This window comes from Somniosus microcephalus, chromosome 1 (assembly GCF_052327205.1).
Source record: "Somniosus microcephalus isolate GS21.2 chromosome 1, FLI_Smic_1.0, whole genome shotgun sequence".
NCBI lineage: Eukaryota > Metazoa > Chordata > Chondrichthyes > Squaliformes > Somniosidae > Somniosus > Somniosus microcephalus.
The window spans coordinates 27,185,177-27,207,218 of NC_140987.1; the positions used below are offsets into that span (position 1 = coordinate 27,185,177).

The window sequence follows — 22,042 nt, forward strand, 5'->3', positions numbered from 1 at the left end:
ATTTTGAAATCGAAGCGTTGTTTAGCCGGGAGCCAATGTAGGTCAGCGAGCACAGGGGTGATGGGTGAACGGGACTTGGTGCGAGTTAGGACACGGGCAGCTGAGTTTTGGATGACCTCAAGTTTACGTAAGGTGGAATGTGGGAGGCCAGCCAGGCGTGCATTGGAATAGTCAAGTCTAGAGGTAACAAAAGCGTGGATGAGGGTTTCAGCAGCGGATGAGCTGAGTCAGGGGCAGAGACGGGCGATGTTATGGAGGTGGAAGTCGGCAGTCTTAGTTATGCAGCGGATATGTGGTCGGAAGCTAATTTCAGGGTCAAATATGACACCAAGGTTGTGAACACTGTGGTTCATCCTCAGATAGATGTTAGGGAGAGGGAAGGAGTCCGTGCATGGGGAATGGAGTTTGTGGTGGTGACCGAAAACAATGGCTTCGGTCTTCCCAATATTTAATTGGAGAAAATTTCTGCTCATCCAGAACTGGATGTCGGGCAAGCAGTCTAACAATTTAGAGACCGTGGAGGGGTCGAGAGAAGTGTTGGTGTGGTAGAGCTGGGTGTTGTTGGCGTACATGTGGAAACTGACGCTGTGTTTTCGGATGATGTTGCCACGGTGGCAGCATGTAGATGAGAAATGATGGAGCAGAGGGAGGGAGCTGCAGATGAGGCCAGCAGAGTGGCGAGTACATGCTAGAATATAAGGCTGAAAGAGGCTGGAGAGAGTGAGGCCATGGGGGTGGGGTGGTGGATTGTAGATGAGATGGCGGGCTGTAACTAGTGGGGTACCGCAAGGATCAGTGCTTGGGCCTCAGCTATTCACAATCTATATGAATGATTTGGATGAGGGGACCAAATGTAATACATCCAAGTTTACTGATGATACAAAGCTGGGTGGGAATGTAAGTTGTGAGGAGGATGCAAGGAGGCTTCAAGGGGATATAGAGAGGCCAAGTGAGTGGGCAAGAACATGGCAAATGGAATATAATATGGAGAAATGTGAAGTTATCCACTTTGGTAGGAAAAATAGTAAAGCAGATTGTTTTTTAAATGGCGAGAGATTGGGAAATGTTGGTGTTCAGAGGGACCTGGGTGTCCTTGTACACGAATCACTGAAAGTTAACATGCAGGTAGAGCAAGCAATTAGGAAAGCAAATGATATATTGGCCTTTATTACAAGAGGATTTGAGTATAAGAGTAAAGACGTCTTACTGCAAATATATAGGACCCAGGTGAGACCACACCTGGAGTACTGTGTACAGTTTTGGTCTCCTTACCTAAGGAAGGATATACTTGCCATAGAGGGAGTGCAACAAAGGTTCACCAGACTGGGTCCTGGGATGGGGGGATTGTCCTATGAGGAGAGATTGAGTAGACTAAGCCTATATTCTCTAGAGTTTAGAAAAATGAGAGGTGATCTCATTGAAATATACAAAATTCTTACAGGGCTTGACAGGGTAGATGCAAGGAGGATGTTTCCCCTGGCTGGGGAGTCTAGAACCAGGGGTCACAGTCTCAGAATAAGGGGTCGGCCATTTAGGACTGAGATGAGGAAAAATTACTTCATTCAGAGGGTGGTGAATCTTTGGAATTCTCTACCCCAGAGGGCTGTGGAGGCTCAGTGATTGAGTATATTCAAGACTGAGATCGATAGATTTTTGAATATTAAGGGAATCAAGGGATATGGGTGTTAGATCCGTGATTCTGAGAGTATGATGTTTTCCAATAACTACACGGATGCTGTAACTTAACAATCAACAGGTGTTTACTGGAGTAGGGTAGTCTCAAGACTGGGGGTACAGAGGCATGCTCAAGGCTTATATACAGGTGTGGTCACTGCCGGTACTACAGTATACAGGAGCTGTAAAAGTAGTTATTTCTTAAAGGTACATACACTACAATGGGGATAGTGCAGGAAAGTGGAGTTGAGGTAGAAGATCAGCCATGATCTTATTGATGGCGGAGCAGGCTCGAAGGGCCAAATGGCCGACTCCTGCTCCTATTTCTTATGTTCTTATGAGGAGAAGAATTTTGAAATCAATATGTTGTAGGCTGGGAGCTGATGAAAGTTGGCGAGGGCAGGGGTGATAGAGGAATAGACTTGGTGCAGGATAATAAGGGGCAGCAGTGTTTTGGACTAGTTGCAATTTGTGAAGGATGGAACTTAGGAGGCCAGCTAGGATAAAATGGGAGGAAAGTCTGGAGGTGACATATAAGGGTAGATAAGGGTTTCGGTAGAGTTAGAAATAGGTTGTCTTGGTGATAGATAGAATGTGGGATTTGAAGCTCAGTTCAGGACACCAAGTGAGCCCTCAGGGAGATGGATGGAGCCAGATGCTAAGGTGTGGGGTTTTGTGGGAACTAAACAAGATGGCTCTGCCCTTGCTTATATTGAGTTGAGCTGTCTGTTGTTTAAAAAGGGAGAAAGGGATAGACCGAGTAATTACAGGCCTGTCAGCCTAACCTCGTGGTGGTCAAAATATTGGAAAAAACCTTGAGGGTCAGCATAAATTGTCATTTAGAAAGACACGGATTAATCAAGGACAATCAGCATGGATTTGTTAAGGGAAAGTCGTGTTTGACTAACTTGATTGAATTTTTTGAGGAGGGTCAATGAGGGTAGTGCGATTGATGTAGTCTACATGAATTTTAGCAAGGATTTTAACAAAGTCCCACATGACAAACTGGTCAGAAAAGTAAAAGCCCATGGGATTCAGTAGAAAGAGGCACGTTGGATCCAAAATTGTCTGTGGTAGGAAGCAAAAGGTAATTGGTGTTTTTGTGACTGGAAGGTTGTTTCCATTGGAGTTCTGCAGGTCTCTGTACTAGGTCCCTTGCTTTTTGTGGTACATGTCAATGATTTAGACTTCAATGTAGGGGGCACGATTAAGAAGTTTGCAAATGATTCAAAAATTGGCCGTGTGGTTGATAGAGCCAGCATGGATTTGTGAAAGGTAGTTTATGCCTGAAAAGCCTGATTGAAGTTTTTGGAGAGGTCACTAAAGTAGTGGACAGGGGAATGTCTATGGATGTTATTTATATGGACTTCCAGAAGGCATTTGATAAAGTCCCACATAAGAGACTGTTAACTAAGGTGGAAGCTCACGGAATTGAGGGCAAATTATTGACCTGGTTAGGAAATTGGCTGAGCGGCAGGAGACAGGCAGCAGGGATAATGGGCAGGTACTCAAATTGGCAGGAGGTGACAAGTGGTGTCCCGCAGGGATCTGTGTTGGGGTCTCAACTATTCACAGAATGATACCTGGACTTCAAGGGTTAAGTTACGAGGAGAGATTACACAAATTAGGGTTGTATTCCCTGGAATTTAGAAGGTTAAGGGATGATCTGATCAAAGTTTTCAAGCTGTTAAGGGGAACAGATAGGGTAGATAGAGAGAAACTATTTCTGCTGGTTGCAGATTCTAGGACTCGGGGGCATAGTCTAAAAATTAGAGCCAGAACTATCGGGTGAAATTAGGAAACATTTCTACTTCCACTTGATAGACAGGATATACTAGAAAGGCTGGGTATGCTTCGAGTGGACAAGTCGCCTGGTCCAGATGGCTTGCATCCCAGGTTGCTAAGGGAATTGGGGGAGGAGATAGCGGAAGGGCTTGCCATAATTTTCCAATCTTCCCTAGATGCGGAGGAGGTGCCTGAGGATTGGAAAGTGGCAAATGTGACACCATTGTTCAAGAAAGGATGTAAGGATAATCCTAGTAACTACAGGCCGGTCAGTTTAACATCAGCGGTGGGTAAAATTTTAGAAATAATAATCAAGGAAAAAATTAACGGGCATTTGGAGAGGTTTAAGCTAATTAAGGAGAACCAACACGGGTTTGTAAAAGGAAGATCGTGTTTGACTAATCTTACTGAATTTTTTGATGAAGTAACAAAGAGGATCGATGAAGGGAATGCAAAGGATGTTGTCTACATGGATTTTCGGAAGGCATTTGACAAAGTACCACATAGAAGGCCGGTTAACACAATTGACACTCATGGAATAGGTGGGTCAGTGGCAGCTTGGATAAGGAATTGGCTTAAGGACAGAAAACAGCGAGTTGTGGTAAATGGCTGTTTTTCAGACTGGAGGATGGTAGACAGTGGTGTTCCCCAAGGTCAGTGCTGTGGCCACTGCTTTCTTTGATATATATAAATGACCTGGATATTGGAATACAGAGTAGAATTTCTAAATTTGCCGATATAAAATTCTAACAGGACTAGATGCAGGAAGGAATGTTCCTGATGGCGGGGGAGTCCAGAACCAGGGGTCACAGTCTAAGGATAAGGGGTAAGCCATTTCGGACTGAGATGAGGAATTTCTTCACCCAGAGAGTGGTGAACCTGTGGAATTCTCTACCACAGAAGGCAGTTGAGGCCAACTTATTAATTATATTCAAGAAGGAGTTAGATATATTTCTTAAGGCTAAAGGGCTCGAGGGATATGGGGAGAAAGCAGGGACAGGGTACTGAATTTGGATGATCAACCATGATTTCATTAAATGGCAGAACAGGCTCGAGGGGCCGAATGGCCTACTCCTGCTCCAATCTTCTATGTTTCTATGACACCAAACTTGGGGATGTGGCAAACGGTGATGATGATATCAATCGACTGCAACAGGACATAGAAAGGCTAGCAGAATGGGCAGACAAGTGGCAGATGGAATTTAATACAGAGAAGTGTGAGGTGATGCATTTTGGTAGAAGGAACAGGGAGAGGCAATATACACTTAATGGCACAGTTTTAAAGAGTGTGCAGGGACAGAGGGACCTGGGAGTTAATGTGCATAGGTCCCTGAAGGTGGCAGGACATATTGAGAGAGTGGTTAACAAAGCATATGGGATCTTGGGCTTCATAAATAGCGGTATTGAGTACAAAAGTAGAGAAGTTATGCTGAACCTTTATAAAGCACTGGTTGGGCCACAACTGGAGTATTGCGTCCAGTTCTGGTCACCACACTTTAGGAAGGATGTGAAGGCCCTTGAGAGGGTGCAGAGGAGATTTACCAGAATGGTTCTGGGGATGGGGGATCTTAGCTACAAGGACAGGTTGGAGAAGCTGGATTTGTTTTCATTAGAGCAAAGGAGGTTGAGGGGTGATTTGATAAAGGAGTACAAGATAATGACGGGTTTGGATAGGCTAGACGGGGAAAGACTGTTCCCAGTAGTTGATGGTACAAGGACTAGGGGACACAGATTTAAGGTTTGGGGCAAGAGATACAGGGGGGGACGTGAGGAAAAACTTTTTTACGCAGCGAGTGGTGAGGACCTGTAACTCGCTGCCGACGGAAGTGGTGGAAGCGGAGACACTCAATGTTTTCAAGGGGAGACTGGATAGGCACTTGAGGGAAATAAACTTGCAGAGCTACGGGGATAGAGCGGGGGAATGGGACTGACTGGATTGCTCTGCAGAGAGCCGGCACGGACTCGATGGGCTGAATGGCCTCCTTCTATGCCGTTATGACACAAAGGGTGGTAGAAGTTTGGAACTCTCTTCCGCAAACGGCAATTGATGCTAGATCAATTGTTAATTTTAAATCGGAGATTGATAGCTTTCTGTTAGCCAAAGGTATCAAGGGATATGGGCCAAAGGTGGGTATATGGAGTTAGGTTGCAGATCAGCCATGATCTCATTGAATGGCGGAGCAGGCTCGAGGGGCTGAATGGCCTACTGCTGTTCCTATGTTCCTAGTGAGGAATAAAGCTGTAGAATACAAGAAGATATCAGTAGACTCGTCAGGTGGGCAGAAAAATGGCAAATGAAATTCAGTCTGGAGAAGTGTGAGGTAATGCATTTGGGGAGTGCTAACAAGGCAAGGGAATGCACAATAAATGATAGGATGCTGAGAAGCGTAGACGAACAGAGGGACCTTGGAGTGCATGTCCACCGATCCCTGAAGGTATCAGGACAGGTAGATAAGGTGGTTAAGAAGGCATACGGGATATTTTCCTTTATTAGCTGAGGCATAGAATATAAGAGTAGAGAGATTATGCTTGAACTGTATAAAGCGCTAGTTAGGTCACAGCTTGAGTACGGCATACAGTTCTGGTCACCACATTACAGGACAGATGTGATTGCACTGGAGAGGGTGCAGAAAAGATTTACGAGGATGTAGCCAGGACTGGAGAATTTTAGCTATGAGGAAAGATTGGATCGGTTGGGGCTGTTTTCTTTGGAACAGAGGAGGCTGAGGGGCGATTTAATTGAGGTGTATAAAATTATAGCAGCCTAGGTAGAGCGGATAGGAAGGACCTATTTCGCTTAGCAGAGAGGTCAATAACCAGGGGGCATAGATTTAAGGTAATTGGTAGAAGGATTAGAGGGGAGTTGAGGAGATATTTTTTCACCCAGAGGGTGGTGGGGGTCTGGAACTCACTGTCTGAAAGGGTGGCAGAGGCAGAAACCATCAAATTTAAAAAGCATTTGGATATGCACTTGAAACATAGAAACATAGAAGATAGGAGCAGGAGTAGGCCATTCGGCCCTTCGAGCCTGCTCCGCCATTCAATGAGATCATGGCTGATCATCCAAATTCAGTACCCTGTCCCTGCCTTCTCCCCATATCCCTTGATCCCTTTAGCCTTAAGAAATATATCCAACTCTTTCTTGAATATATTTAATGAACTGGCCTCCACCGCCCTCTGTGGCAGAGAATTCCTATCTTGACTCTACCTTTTCTCCCCTTGTCCAGTCTCTTCCCACCTACATCCGCGACTCTTTGGATGCCCTCTGCCACTTTAACAGTTTCCAGTTTCCTGGCCCCAACCGCTTCCTTTTCACCATGGACGTACAATCACTCTACACCTCCATCCCCCACCCGGATGGCCTGAGGGCGCTCCGCTTCTTCCTTGAACAGAGGCTCGACCAGTCCCCATCCACCACCACCCTCCTCCGCCTGGCTGAACTTGTTCTCACATTGAACAACTTCTCCTTTAACTCCACTCATTTCCTCCAAATCAAAGGTGTTGCCATGGGTACCCGCATGGGTCCTAGCTATGCCTGCCTTTTCGTGGGCTATGTGGAACAATCTTTGTTCCAGTCCTACTCGGGTCCCCTCCCTCACCTCTTTTTCCGATACATTGATGACTGTATCGGTGCCGTTTCCTGCTCTCGCCCCGAACTTGACAATTTCATTCACTTTGCCTCCAATTTCCACCCTTCCCTCACCTTCACATGGTCCATCTCTGACTCTTCCCTTCCCTTCCTCGACTTCTCCGTCTCCATCTCTCGGGGTAGGCTATCGACCAATATTCACTACAAGCCCACTGACTCCCACAGCTACCTGGACTACACTTCCTCCCACCCCGCTTCCTGTAAGGACTCTATTCCATTCTCCCAGTTTCTCCGTCTCCGCCGTATCTGCTCCGACGATGCCACCTTCCACACCAGTGCTTCAGACATGTCTTCCTTTTTCCGCAACCGAGGATTCCCCTCTACCGTGGTTGACACTGCCCTCGATCGTGTCAGTTCCATCTCCCGCACTTCTCCCCTCACTCCTGCCCCTCCCTCCCGGAACCACGATAGGGTTCCCCTTGTCCTCACCTTTCACCCCACCAGCCTCCACATTCAACGGATCATCCTCCGGCATTTCCGCTACCTCCAAAGTGATCCCAACACCAAACGTATCTTCCCCTCCCCTCCCCTTTCAGCATTCCCTAGGGACCGCTCCCTCCGAGACACCCTAGTCCACTCCTCTATCACCCCAAACAGCCCTTCCCCTTCGCCCGGCACCTTCCCGTGCAAGCGGAGGAGATGTAACACCTGCCCCAATACCTCCCCCCTTCCCACTGTCCAGGGCCCCAAACACCCCTTCCAGGTGAAACAGCGATTTACTTGTACTTCTTGCAATCTAGTATACTGTATTCGCTGCTCACAATGCGGTCTCCTCTACATTGGGGAGACCAAACGCAGATTGGGTGACCGCTTTGCGGAACACCTCCGTTCAGTCCGTAAGGATGACCCCGAGCTTCCGGTCGCCTGTCATTTTAATTTACCGCTCCATTCCCACTCGAACCTCACCGTCCTTGGCCTCTTGTATTGTTCCACGGAAGCTCAACGTAAACTCGAGGAACAGCACCTCATCTTCCGATTAGGCACTCTGCAGCCTTCCGGACTCAATATCGAGTTCAACAATTTCAGATCAGAACCTCGGCCCCAATTACACATTTTTTCTTGTAATTTTTCCACTCCTTTCCCCCCCCCCCCCTTTCCTTTTGTTTCTCTCTCACACCTGGCAGCTATCTCTTGCCCTGCCAGTACACTTTACACCTAATCTCAGCCTATTACCATCTCGTCTAGCTCTTTTGTTTCTTTCACTTCTTTTGTCCGATCGCAGCCCTGCCTTCGATCTAATTTCTTTTCTTTCCAGTTTTGAAGAAGGGTTCGACCCGAAACGTCAACTCAAATTTCTCTCCACGGATGTTGCTAGACCTGCTGAGTTTTTCCAGCATTTTCTGTTGTTATTTTGAAGAAATTCCTCCTCATTTCAGTCCTAAATGGCTTACCCCTTATCCTTAGACTATGACCCCTGGTTCTGGACTCCCCGGCCATCAGAAACATCCTTCCTGCATCTAGTCTGTCCAGGCCTGACAGAATTTTATAGGTTTCGATGAGATCCCCTCTCAATCTTCTAAACTCCAGTGAGTATAAGCCCAATCGACACAATCTCTCCTCATAGGTCATTCCTGCCATCCCAGGTATCAGCCTGGTGAATCTTCGCTGCACTCCTTCCATGGCAAGAACGTCCTTCCTCAGGTAAGGCGACCAAAACTGCACACAATACTCAAGGTGCGGTCTCACCAAGGCCCTGTACAACTGTAGCAAGATATCCTTGTTCCTGTACTCGAACCTTCTTGCTACGAAGGCCAACATACCATTTGCCTTCTTAACCGCCTGCTGCACCTGCATGCTTACCTTCAGCGACTGGTGCACAAGAACACCCAGGTCTCTTTGCACTTCCACTTCTCCCAATCTATTGCCATTCAAATAATAATCTGCCTTCCTGTTTTTGCCACCAAAGTGGATAACCTCACATTTATCCACATTATAGTGCATTTGCCATGTTTCTGCCCAATCACCCAACCTGTCCAAATCGTACTGGAGTTTCACAACATCCTCCTCACAGCTTACCCTCCCACCCAGCTTTGTGTCGTCTGCAAATTTGGAGATATTACATCCAATTCCCTCGTCCAGATCATCATTAATATATATTGTGAACAGCTGGGGTCCTAGGACTGATCCTTGCGGTACCCCATGTAGGGGGTTTTGTTCCAGGGGCTTATTGTAGGTCAGCCAGTTATGTTTTCCTGAGCTGCCCTGCCCGCTATGCGGTTGCGAATCGCTTTCCCCTTCCTGATTCTGAGCTCAGGACTTATCGAGTGGTAACAAGGACAAACGAACAGACCAGTGGATTGGTGCAAGGAAAACCAATGTTTATTAATTAGAAAAGCTAACACTACAAGAAAAACAGTATTATACAGAAGATAAAAGAAATCACTATGGATGCAATACAGTTTTACACTTAACGGGAGAAGAAACGGACACAACAAGGGAAAAATTCTAAAATCACAATTTTGTAATACCCCTTTAACTCCCACCCTTACACCTAGCTAGGTTGTCTTGCGACGGCCAGAAAGATAATGCTCACCGGTGAAACAGATGAAAAGGCCTGGCCCTTGTGCCCCGCTGCTGCCGTCGAAATGTGCTTGCGATGCTTTCTGGATGGTTTTCCTTCTTGGTTGCTAGCAGACAAACAGGACACTGGGCCGAGGCAAAGAGAGAGAGCGAGAGGTGCTGGGCCGCCCCAGTTATATCCTCTCGGCAATGGGTCATTATCGCGCCTCATCAGTCCGTTCCATTGTCCGATTTGGGCTCGAAAACATAAGACAAGAGGACCTTGATTTTGGCCCATTTACGTTGATGGCACCGGTCAGTACCACAACTGCCTTTCCATTGTTTTCTGAATGTCCTTAATTGTTCTGAATGTTCCTCAATTGTTCTGAATGTTCCTCAATTGTTCTGAATGTTCCTCAAGCAACTGGGACTATCTCCGCCCGAACTTAGATTGTGTAGGCAAACAATTGATAACCTGCCTCAGGGCGTGAATACAACTGAGCTTGCCTCACTGCATTGTTCAAATTAAACATGCAGTCTGTGAAGCTATCAGAAAATCCATATGGATGCCGCAGGCCCTTTGGCCATGTGTCTGACTGCAGCCATTTTGAGAGGCCCTGGATTTTTAAAACACAGTCACTCCAAGGTTTCTTTAATAACTCCAATTAATCTTTGGGCGGGGGGGGGAACATATGAAATTTTGCGAATCCCTTCACTCACTAGTCACTGCCTGCCACTCGGAAAACGACCCGTTTATTCCAACTCTTTGCTTTCTGTCCGCCAACCAGTTCTCTATCCAAGTCAATACCTTGCCCCCAATCCCATGTGCCTTAATTTTGCACGCTAATCTCTTATGTGGGACCTTATCGAAAGCCTTCTGAAAGTCCAAATACACCACATCCACTGGTTCTCCCTTATCTATTTTACCAGTTACATCCTCAAAAAATTCCAGTAGATTAGTCAAGCATGATTTACCTTTTGTAAATCCATGTTGACTTTGTCCGATCCTGTCGCTGCTTTCCAAGTGCTCTGCTATTACATCTTTTATAATAGACTCTAGCATTTTCCCCACTACCGATGTCAGGCTTACCGGTCTATAATTCCCTGCTTTTTCTCTACCACCTTTTTTGAATAGTGAGTGCCGTAACCTTTTTATTATTTGTTCATGGGTGGGCGTCGCTGACAAGGCCAGCATTTATTGCTCTACCCTAGTTGCCCTTGAGAAGGTGGTGGTGAGCCGCCTTGAACCGCTGCAGTCTGTGGTGAAGGTACTCCCACAGTGCTGTCCAGGATTTTGACCCAGCGCTGATGAAGGAACGGCGATATACTCCAAGTCAGGATGGTGTGTGACTTGGAGGGGATCTTGGAGGTGGTGGTGTTCCCATGCGCCTGCTGCCCTTGTCCTTCTAGGTGGTAGAGGTTGCGGAATACCCAGCCCGTGACCTGCTGACCACAGTATTTATGTGGCTGGTCCAGTTAAGTTCCTGGTCAATGGTGACCCCCAGGATGTTGTTGGTGGTGGATTCGGTGATGGTAATGCCGTTGAATGTCAAGGGGCGGTAGTTAGGCGCTCGCTTGTTGGAGATAGTCATTGCCTGGCACTTGTGTGGCGCGAATGTTACCTGCCACTTATCAGCCCAAGCCTGAATGTCGTCCAGGTCTTGCTGCATGCGGGCATGGACTGCTTCATTATCTGAGGAGTTGCGAATGGCACTGAACACTCTGCAGTCATCGGCAAACATTCCCACTTCTGACCTTATGATGGAGGGAAGGTCATTGATGAAGCAGCTGAAGATGGTTGGGCCTAGAACACTGCCCTGAGGAACTCCTACAGCGATGTTCTGGGGCTGTGATGATTGACCTCCAACCACCACAACCATCTTCCTTTATGCTAGGTATGACCAGCCAGTGGAGAGTTTTCCCCCCCGATTCCCATTGACCAGTTTTATTAGAGACCCTTGATGCTACACTACGTCAAATGCTGCCTTGATGTCAAGGGCAGTCACTCTCACCTCACTCTGGAATTCAGCTCTTTTGTCCATGTTTGGATGAAGACTGTAATGAGGTCTGGAGCCGAGTGTCCTGGCGGAACCCAAACTGGGCATCAGTGAGCAGGTTATTTGTGAGTAAGTGCTGCTTGATAGCACTGTCGACAACACCATCCATCACTTTGCTGATGATTGAGAGTCGACTGATGGGGCGTTAATTGGCCGATTTGTCCTGCTTTTTGTGGACAGGACATACCTGGGCAGTTTTACACATTGTCGGATAGATGCCAGTGTTATAGCTGTACTGGAACAGCTTGGCTAGAGGCGCGGCTAGTTCTGGAGCACAAGTCTTCAGCACGATAGCCAGGATGTTGTCGGGGCCCACAGCCTTTGCTGTATCCAGTGCGCTCAGCCATTTCTTGATATCACGTGGAGTGAATCGAATTGGCTGAAGACTGGCTTCTGTGGTGGTGGGGACCCCCGGAGGAGGCCGATGTGGATCATCCACTTGGCACTTCTGGCTGAAGATGGTTGCAAATGCTTCAGCTTTGTCTTTTGCACTTGTGCTGGGCTCCACCATCATTGAGGATGGGGATATTCATGGAGCCTCCTCCTCCCGTTAGTTGTTTAATGGTCCACCACCATTCACGACTGGATGTGGTAAGACTGCAGAGCTTTGATGTAATCCGTTGATTGTGGGATTGCTTAGCCCTGTCTATAGCATGTTGCTTCCGCTTTTTAGCATGCATGTAGTCCTGTGTTGCAGCTTCCCCAGGTTGGCACTGCTTTTTTAGGTACGCTTGGTGCTGCTCCTGGCATGCTTTTCTACACTCCTTATTGAAACAGGGTTGGTCCCCTGGCTTGGTAGAGTGAGGGATATGCCAGGCCATGAGGTTACGGATTGTGGTGGAATACAATTCCGCTACTCCTGATGGCCCACAGCGCCTCATGAATACCCAGTTTTCAGCTGCTAGATCTGTCCTGAATCTATCCCATTTAGCACGTTGGTAGTGCCACACAACACGATGGAGGGTGTCCTCAGTGTGAAGACGGGACTTTGTCTCCACAATGACTGTGCGGTGGTCACTGCTACCAATGCTGCCATGGACAGATGCGACAGGTAGATTGGTGAGGACGAGGGCAAGTAGCTTTTTCCCTCATGTTGATTCTCTCACCACCTGTCGCAGGCCCAGACTGGCAGCTATGTCCTTCAGGACTCGGCCAGCTCGGTCAGTAGCGGTGCTACCGGGCCACTCTTGGTGATGGACATTGAAGTCCCCCTGTGCCCTTGCTATTCTCAGTGCTTCTCCCAAGTGGTGTTCAACATGGAGGAGTACAGGTGGTAATTTTATAGGAGGTTTCCTTGCCCATGCTTGGCCTGAAGCCATGAGACTTCATGGGGCCCGGAATCAATGTTGAGGACTTCCAGGGCCACTCCTTCCCGACTATACCACTGTGCCGCCACCCCTGGTGGTGATGGAGGAGTTTGGGACACCAGCTGAAAGGTATGATTCTGTGAGTATGACTGTGTGAGGCTGCTGCTTGACTTGTCTGTGAGACAGCTCTCCCAACTTTGGCACCAGTCCCCAGATGTTGGTGAGGAGGACTTTGCAGGGTCGACTGGGACGGGTGTGCCGTTGTCGTGTCCTTAGCTGGTGCCGAGGTCGATGCCGGTTTTTACAACTGAGTGGCTTGTTAGGCCATTTCAGAGGGCAGTTAAGAATCAACCACATTGCTGTGGGTCTGGAGTCACATATAGGCCAGACCAGGTAAGGACGGCAGATTTCCTTCCCAGGTGGGTTTTTACAACAATCCGATAGTTTCATGGTCACCATTACTGATACTAGCTTTTTATTCCAGATTTATTTAATTAACTGAATTTAAATTCCCCAGCTGCCGTGGTGGGATTCGATCTCAAGTCTCCAGGCCTCTGGATTACTAGTCCAGTAACAGAACCACTATGCTACCGACCGAGTAATGCAATGACTAATTAGAGTCAGTAGCAGGAATGGCATGTGTTTGTTTTATTTTTGGATAGAAGCAAATTAAGCAGTCGTATCAGTGTTCTGATTCAAAAGTACTTGTGCAAGCCTGGTTAATGAACTTAAAGTGGATGTTTTTAATGTATGATTTAGCTGGTGCACCTGAAAAGCGTTGCAATAGTGGTGCTATCTTTAGTTTTAGTCGCAATTCTGTTTCCAATACTCTTCAAGACTTCTAAAGGAACCAGTAAGGTGGTTGAAATTTAACAATGCAGTCCCTGTTCGTAGTTTACAGCTTCTATAAGTAGCTGCAGTCTTCTCGCATGGATCCAAAAAGGCTGTCGTTCCACTCTGTACTTGTGTGGTGATTATTCTTTATGTTTAGTAAGAAGTATTGTGATTGTTTGTTTGTTTCCTGCCTTGGGATATATGTTGTAATCTCATTGGTAGTTGATGTCATGTGATTTGTGGTGGCCATCTTAAATTCAGTTCTTTCCAGCCTTTAGTTGGGACTGGGTGTTGAAAGATGTGCTACAGGATTTTTAAGTTAATAAAGCCTAGATTAGAAAGGCAAATCTAGTCTTTATTTCAATTTATTAACTTTATGTCAGAATGGAGCGAAATCTTCAACCAGAACGATTCAATGCTGACCCTAATTCTGCAGGAGTGGATGATAAATGGAAACACTGGTATTGTACATTTAAAAACTTTTTGGGCGTGTTGGATCAAGAGTCTCTAAATAAGCTGAATATGCTGATCAACTACATTGCTCCGGATGTGTATAAGTATATTTTGGACTGTAAAACTTACGAAGTGGCTATTTCTACATTGGAAAAGATTTTTGTTAAACCAAAGAATGAGGTATTTGCACGTCACCTTCTATCTGCCCGTAGGCAGCAGGTGGGAGAATCTTTGGATACTTATTTACAAGCACTTCGGTGTCTTAGTGTTAACTGTAATTATAAGGCCGTGACGGCTGAAGAATATAAGGAAGAATCGGTACGGGATGCTTTTATTAATGGATTACTGTCAAGATCAATTCGTCAGCGGTTGTTTGAAAATAAGACTTTGGATCTTAAGAGTGCTTTTGAGCAAGCTTCTACATTGGATGTGGCTCAGAGAAGTTCGGATTCTTATGCTCTTTTTAATCGGCCTGTGACTGTGGTTTCGGCAGTTCCGGATGAAAAGGAATTATGTGGACTTAATGGGAGTGGTTTACTAGATTCTGAAACAGTTTCTACTTCAGCGGCTGTTGCCTCTAGGATTCAGAAGTGTTATTTTTGTGGGAACGTCCGGCACCCTCGTCTGAAGTGTCCTGCTCGGGAGGCTGTGTGTAGTAAATGCGGCAAGAGAGGTCATTACGCACGTGTGTGTAAATCATCAGGTTCAATTACCTCCTCTGTGACTATTCAGCCTTTAGATAGGGCGTTTATTGCATCAATTTCTGCTGCATTTGCTCATGGCCTAAACAAAGCTATAGTTACGGCCCAAGTTAATGGGTTGGAAGTGAAGGCCCTTATAGATACGGGCAGTACCGAGAGTTTCATAAGTCTTCAGTTTGCAAAGGAGAAGCATTTGAAAATTTCGCCTGTTTCCTATCAGGTGTGTATGGCTCAGACGACTCTCACTTCACGAGTAGCTGGTTGTTGCCTTGTGAAATTGATTCTTTTAGGTAATACGTATACTGATATACGCCTATCTGTTTTGCCTAATCTCTGCGGATATTTTGATTGGTCATGATGTGCTTCAGTTACACGAGTCTCTCAGTCTTTCATTTGGAGGGACTAAGCCACCTTTATCTATTTGTGGATTAACCTCTTTATCCATTTCTCCATTATCACTTTTTTCCAATTTGATGCCGGATTGTAAGCCAATTGCTACCAAGTCAAGAAGGTATAGCAGTCAGGATAGAGAATTTATTAATTCTGAAGTTCAACGTCTCTTATTGGAAGGAATCATTGAACCTAGTTGTTCGCCTTGGCGGGCACAGGTAGTTGTCACGACTAACGAGAGACATAAGAAACGAATGGTGATAGACTATTCCCAAACTATTAATAGGTATACTCAATTAGATGCGTACCCTTTGCCTAAGATTGATGAGCTTATCAATAAAGTATCTCAGTATAAGGTTTTTAGCACTGTTGACCTAAAGAGTGCTTATCATCAGATTCCTATTGTTAAGAAGGATCAACCATATACGGCCTTTGAGGCTGGTGGAAAGCTGTATCAGTTTTGCCGAATACCATTTGGTGTTACTAATGGTGTTGCTTGTTTTCAACGGGCAATGGATGCTTTTATAAGTGATAACTCTCTCTCTGACTCCTTTTCATACTTAGATGACATCACGGTGTGTGGCAAATTAAGGGTGGAGCATGATTCTAATTTAGAAAGATTCCTTCAAGCTGCGGAAAAAGTTGGTTTAACTTTCAATAAAGAGAAGTGTACCTTTTCGACCACTGAGGTAAATCTACTGGGGTACATTATCTCGGGAAACAAGATTAAACCAGACCCAGAACGTCTGCGACCATTGATTGATTTACCTTGTCCTACTAATTCTAAGGCTTTGCAACGAGTTGTTGGACTGTTTTCTTACTATTCTAATTGGATTGCAAATTTTTCACAGAAGATCCGGCCTCTTATTCGGGTTACGACATATCCTGTATCATGGCAGGCCAGGACGTGTTTTGATAATTTAAAAAAGGATATCCTTGGAGCAGTTGTGCATTCTATTGATGAGCTGGTTCCTTTTGTGATTGAGACGGACGCTTCTGATTTTGCAATTGGGGCTACTCTGAACCAAAATGGAAGACCTGTGGCCTTTTTCTCACGTACCTTGAACAATAGTGAAAAAAGGCATTCTTCAATAGAGAAAGAGGCGTATGCAATAGTAGAAGCACTGCGTAAATGGAGACATTATTTATCGGGGCGATATTTTACGTTGGTAACTGATCAAAAGTCTGTGTCCTTTATGTTTGATGTCAAACATTTTGGAAAGATTAAGAATGATAAAATAATGAGGTGGAGGATTGAGTTGGCATGTTACCATTTTGATATAGTTTATCGTCCGGGGAAGGATAATGTTGCTGCTGATGCGCTGTCGAGGGCTTATTGTTCTGTGATTCACGGAGATACGCTTATTAATCTTCACAATGCCTTATGCCATCCTGGGGTTACGAGGATGATACACTTCGTACGCAGTAAGAATTTGCCCTTTTCAATTGAAGACGTCAAGCGGATGACTTCATCATGTTCTATCTGTGCTCGGTGTAAACCGAATTTCTTTAAGCCTCAACGAGCTCATCTTATAAAGGCTACTTCTCCTTTTGAACGTTTGAGCGTCGATTTTAAGGGGCCTCTTCCTTCAACTACTCAAAACCGATATATATTTACTGTTGTGGATGAGTTTTCAAGGTTCCCTTTTGCTTTTCCTTGCGCAGATGTATCAGCTGCTACAGTTATCAAATGTCTGACTCAACTTTTTGTCATCTTTGGGATGCCTGCGTATATCCATTCGGATCAGGGAAGTTCTTTTATGTCTTCCCAGTTGAAGGAATACCTTCAGAGTCGGGGAATTTCTACTAGCAGAACTACCCCGTATAATCCCCAGGGTAATGGACAGTGCGAACGATACAATGGGGTGATCTGGAAGGCAGTTATGTTGGCTTTGACACCCCGGAACCTTAAGAATACACAGTGGGAAATGGTACTGCCTGATGCACTGCATTCCATTAGATCATTGCTTTCAACGGCTACTAATGTGACCCCCCGTGAAAGGCTCTTTAACTATCCGCAGAGATCTACTACGGGATATTCGGTACCTTCATGGCTTACTATGCAGGGACCTGTGCTGCTTCGACGCCATGTTAGATTGTCAAAATATGATCCTTTAGTGGAGGAGGTGGAGCTGTTGGAGGCAAATTCCCAATATGCTCATATTCGATTCCAAGATGGGAAAGAAAGTACCGTTTCAATTAAAGACTTGGCTCCTTGTGGTGGCCAGCCCTCTTCTGAGGATATTAACAATAGTCATGATTCAGATAATGTGGATGCTGTTACAGATACTACGAATATTTCCAATCCGACTGCAGATAATTATACTTCTATTAGTCAGCCCTCGATGGATGTTCATGACCGTCCCAGTTTACCTCCTGATGGCATTTCTAATCCGGAAACCGTTGAAAATCAGGATATGGATAGCCTTCCTGCAGAAGATACTTCTGTGTCTCCTGGTGTGGGAGGGCAAGGAATTTCACCAAGGTTAAGAAGGTCGACACGAACAAGATATCCGGTCGACCGATTGAAAATGGACTTTTAAATTGATAGTAATGTTTTAAAATTATATTATATTATATTATTGTTTTAGTTGAGAGATACTTAATACTTATGTGCAATGTTACTATTTGTTGTTGCTCACTTAGTATTGTGTCATGTTGAATAGTTTTATTTTGTCTGTGCATAGTTTTAGTTGTAAATAATTAATTATAAATTGTAAAGGTTATTTAGGTTGGAGTATATTTTAAAAGGAGGGGTGAATGTGGTGATTATTCTTTATGTTTAGTAAGAAGTATTGTGATTGGTTGTTTGTTTCCTGCCTTGGGATATATGTTGTAATCTCATTGGTAGTCGATGTCATGTGATTTGTGGTGGCCATCTTAAATTCAGTTCTTTCCAGCCTTTAGCTGGGACTGGGTGTTGAAAGATGTGCTACAGGATTTTTAAGTTAATAAAGCCTAGATTAGAAAGGCAAATCTATTCTTTATTTCAACTTGTGAATACTTTACTATGTGTGTCATAACTTTGGATCATGATGCGTCACATTCATTAAAATAGAAAGTTCACCAATAGCTGATATGTTGCACAAAATGCCTACCTTAAGAAAGAACACATCTAAGATTGAGATCATCCGTTCAGCTGCCTGGGCGGCTTTCCTCCCTTCCCCTTGCCCACTGGGCCAAACTTCCTCTAAGGCTCCCCCCCTGCCCTAGCCCTGAACTTGCATCTTTCTCTCGTTACTCTCCTATCTTCCCTCGTGCCCTCTCTGAGCTCACCTTGTCTATGAGACCCACCTTCTGCTCCCTCGACCCTATTGCCACGAAACTGCTGACCACCCCACTTCCCTTTCTGGCCCCCCACGTTAGCTGATATTGTTAACAGTTCTCTCTCCTTGGGTACTGTCCCCTTCGCCTTCAAATCTGCCGTCATCACCCCTCTCTCAAAAAACAACCATTGACCCCATCCGTCCTTGCAAACTACCATCTCCCACCTCCCTTTCCTCTCAAGTCCCTGAGCGTGCTGTCATCTCCCAAATCCATGCCCATCTTTCCCAGAACTCCATGTTTGAATCTCTCCAATCAGGTTTCCACCTCGCCACAGTGCCGAAACGGGTCTTACCAAAGTCACAAATGACATCCTATGTGACTGTGACCGTGGTAAACTATCCCTCCTCGTCCTTCTTCACCTGTCTGCAGCCTTTGACATGGTTGACTACACCACCCTCCTCCAACTCCTCTCCATCATCCAGCTTATCTATCTGGTCATAGCCAGAAAATCACCTGCAATAGATTCTTTTCCCGCTCCTGCACCATAACTTCTTTGCTGTCTGTACAGATCCATTATTTTCCTTGTTATACTTGTATCATCCAGCACTAGAGTTACTACACTGATGGTTGCACATTATACATTTTCTTCATTACTATTTTCTGTCACTGTATTCAGTGAGTTCTTAGGATCCACAATAGGTCTAAGGAGAAGAAAACAAAACAAAAAATGTAATGACCCATCCTGCCTGCAGTGTATTACTGTTCTCGTGGAGATCTGCCAATTTGGGCCTCTACTCCATTCCTGGGATTTTGGTAATGCAGAGACAGCTCATACAATCTGGAGCATTCATTTTAATGTTGGGCTAGTTATTGAAGTCAGATATCAGAAAAATCATCACGAGAATGATTCCCGCCCCCCCAAAACAGGTTACGGTGCCATGGATTGGTTGAAGCACGGCACCCATAAAATGTGTCGTTGCAATAAACCCCTCTCCACCTCCCTCTCTTCCTTTAAAACTCTCCTTAAATCTCACCTCTTTGAACAAACTTTTAGTCACAGCTTCTAATCTTTCCTGCTTTGGCTCGGCATCTGTTTTTCCTTACACCTACATGCAGCACCTCGAAACATTCTTCTACATTAAAGGAGCAAGTCATTGTTAAATTGAGAAAACTGGAGTGATTATATTGTGCGCAAGTACACTCTTCTGGCTTTCCTTTCTCCAATACCGTCTGATATATAAATTGGAAGGAAATATCTACCAACATTAAGTTTCTTTATTTAAGGAACTACTTTATGCAATGGGCCAGAAATTAGGATCGGGTGCTTGCCGCGCGTGCAAGCCCCCGATGTGCACTCACCCGGCGCGCCGACATCTGAAGCCCGGGCCTGCTTGCATTTCCTGTCACTGGCCCGGTTCAGATGTCGGCGCGCTGTGCTTACCTGATCCAGCGGCGTAGTTAGTGCGATGTGCCGGCTGGGATCAGGTGAGCACTCTGCAGCCAATCAGGGGAGGGGAAACTCATTCATGAGTTTGATAGTAAAGACTGTCAAACTCATGAAAAGTACGGGCGCCCAAAAGACTAGTTTAACTTTAATTAAAATTTTAAAAAACATCCCAATAATTAAATAAACTATAAATAACTTTAAAAAACTATTTAAAACAATTAATAACATTTTTGAAAAAAATAATTTTTTACGAAATCGGGTCTAAAAATAAACTTACCTTACTGTAAAGTCCTTAAAAACAATGAAGCGGTGGAAAAAATGTAATAATTTTAAATAATAGACCACTTACCTGCAAGAATCCACTCCTTACGCCTCCTTTTTTCATTTCTAAAAAGTTCAGGCCCTTGCACACGCGCAAACCTGTCAAAAAGAAGGAAGTTCAACGCGTGCGCGCAGAGTCCTGCGCACACGCGTTGGACCTCTGAACCCCTTGGTTCGATGGAGAGGAAATGCCGGTTTCCCGCGCATGCGCTGTGCATGCTGAAATCCGGCACTTCCAACGGGCCCATGCGTGAGTACACCGTCCGTACTCACGCGTTGGGACCGGATTTACTGGCCCAATATGTTTTTGCCACTTGCCCATTGTAGATTTTCACCCACTTGTAGCACTGGTACTCAAAGTAGTCTGCTTTGAATACCATTTGTTTAAAGGCCTAGGGATATTTTATATCTTGCGTTTGCATCTTTTGGACCTTTTGAGTTCATTCCTCAATTTGGAAAGAATTTGCAAAATAGTCATGACAACTAAAAGGAGATTTTATGGGCTTTCTAGTTCCATATGAAGCTCTCCTCCCTTTGTACATTCAGGCCGGATTGCCAGTTTTCTCTGAGTGACAGGCTCTGATGCATAGTAAGAGACCCAGCGTGCAAATGCACGGGGCCAACACCTCACCTTTATTTTGGTAACACAGCCTTAAGCCGAGGGCAGATTTCAGAACCCACATTGTGGCAGATTTCTGGACCCACGTTTTTGCTGGTCCGTGCTGCAACTCTTCACTTCAGCAGGGCAGCTGACGGAGAGCCCTGTCTTTTCACTTGGTTGAATTCCAGTGAAGTAAATATGCCCGACATTGATGTACAGATCAGCCATGATCAAATTGAATGGCGGCATAGGCTCAAGGGGCTGAGCGGCCTACTCCAGTTTCTATTGTTGTAGCAAAAAAGTTTTGACTAGTCATGGGATACACACATTCTTGTGTTAATTATAACGACATGGAGGGTAAATCATTTATTTCCAAATTGAAGAGAACCAACATCTAAAGGTATGATATCATCTAATGATTTTCAGGTGCCTTGGCTGGTTTAATAGATATTGCTGCGGACTGGATGACTGATTTAAAGGAAGGCATATGTCTGAACGCGTTGTGGTTTAATCATGAACAGTGTTGCTGGGGATCCAACAAAACAACGTTTGAAGAAAGAAACAAATGTCCTCTGTGGAAAACGTGGGCTGAATTAATAATTGGACAAGCGGATGTAAGTAGATTCTCAGTGAGCTATTGCAGATACTAAAAAATTGAACGATTCACCGGCACGTAGGAATGTTTTGGGGGTGGGGGGCAGGAGGGGGAAGAATAATTTGTACATCACCATTTTCACTCTAGAAGGAGTTGTTGTGCTGGTGCATTGTTTTGCATGAGGATTGCAATCAGTTACCTAACCCCAATGGCCTAGACAGTGAGTGTCATCCATTTGGGGAGATCCATCATTCTGTCCTCACCTATATTCATACATCGACAGTTTCTAGTGGAGATCGATGCATCGCACATGCAAGTAGCAACCGTATTTTTCTCTTGCACTCCCTAGCCCAAGAGCGTTGAGACCAAATGTAGCCCCTCTCATTGCTGCTCTGGCTGAGATCATCTCATTCAGCATAGACTAGGCATTGAATCTGCAACTTTCCGAATTGTACAGCTTCA

At 45.3% G+C, this 22,042-nt stretch overlaps 1 protein-coding gene across 13 annotated transcripts in view; it reads left to right on the top strand.

Annotated features, from left to right (window-relative positions):
• LOC147124002 (H(+)/Cl(-) exchange transporter 3) overlaps positions 1 to 22,042 on the top strand; it is a 193,632-nt gene that overhangs the window by 113,292 nt on the left and 58,298 nt on the right. For 12 of the 13 annotated variants that reach the window (XR_015075155.1, XM_085976242.1, XM_085976158.1 and 9 more), the window contains one exon: positions 21,412 to 21,599. The exons of the other annotated variant lie outside the window; for it this stretch is intronic. Coding sequence is in view for 11 of the 12 variants with exons in the window: in XM_085976242.1 (XP_085832368.1) it covers positions 21,412 to 21,599 (188 nt within the window). In the remaining variant the exon portion in view is untranslated. The remainder of the gene's footprint in view (positions 1 to 21,411; positions 21,600 to 22,042) is intronic. 13 annotated transcript variants of the gene reach the window in all.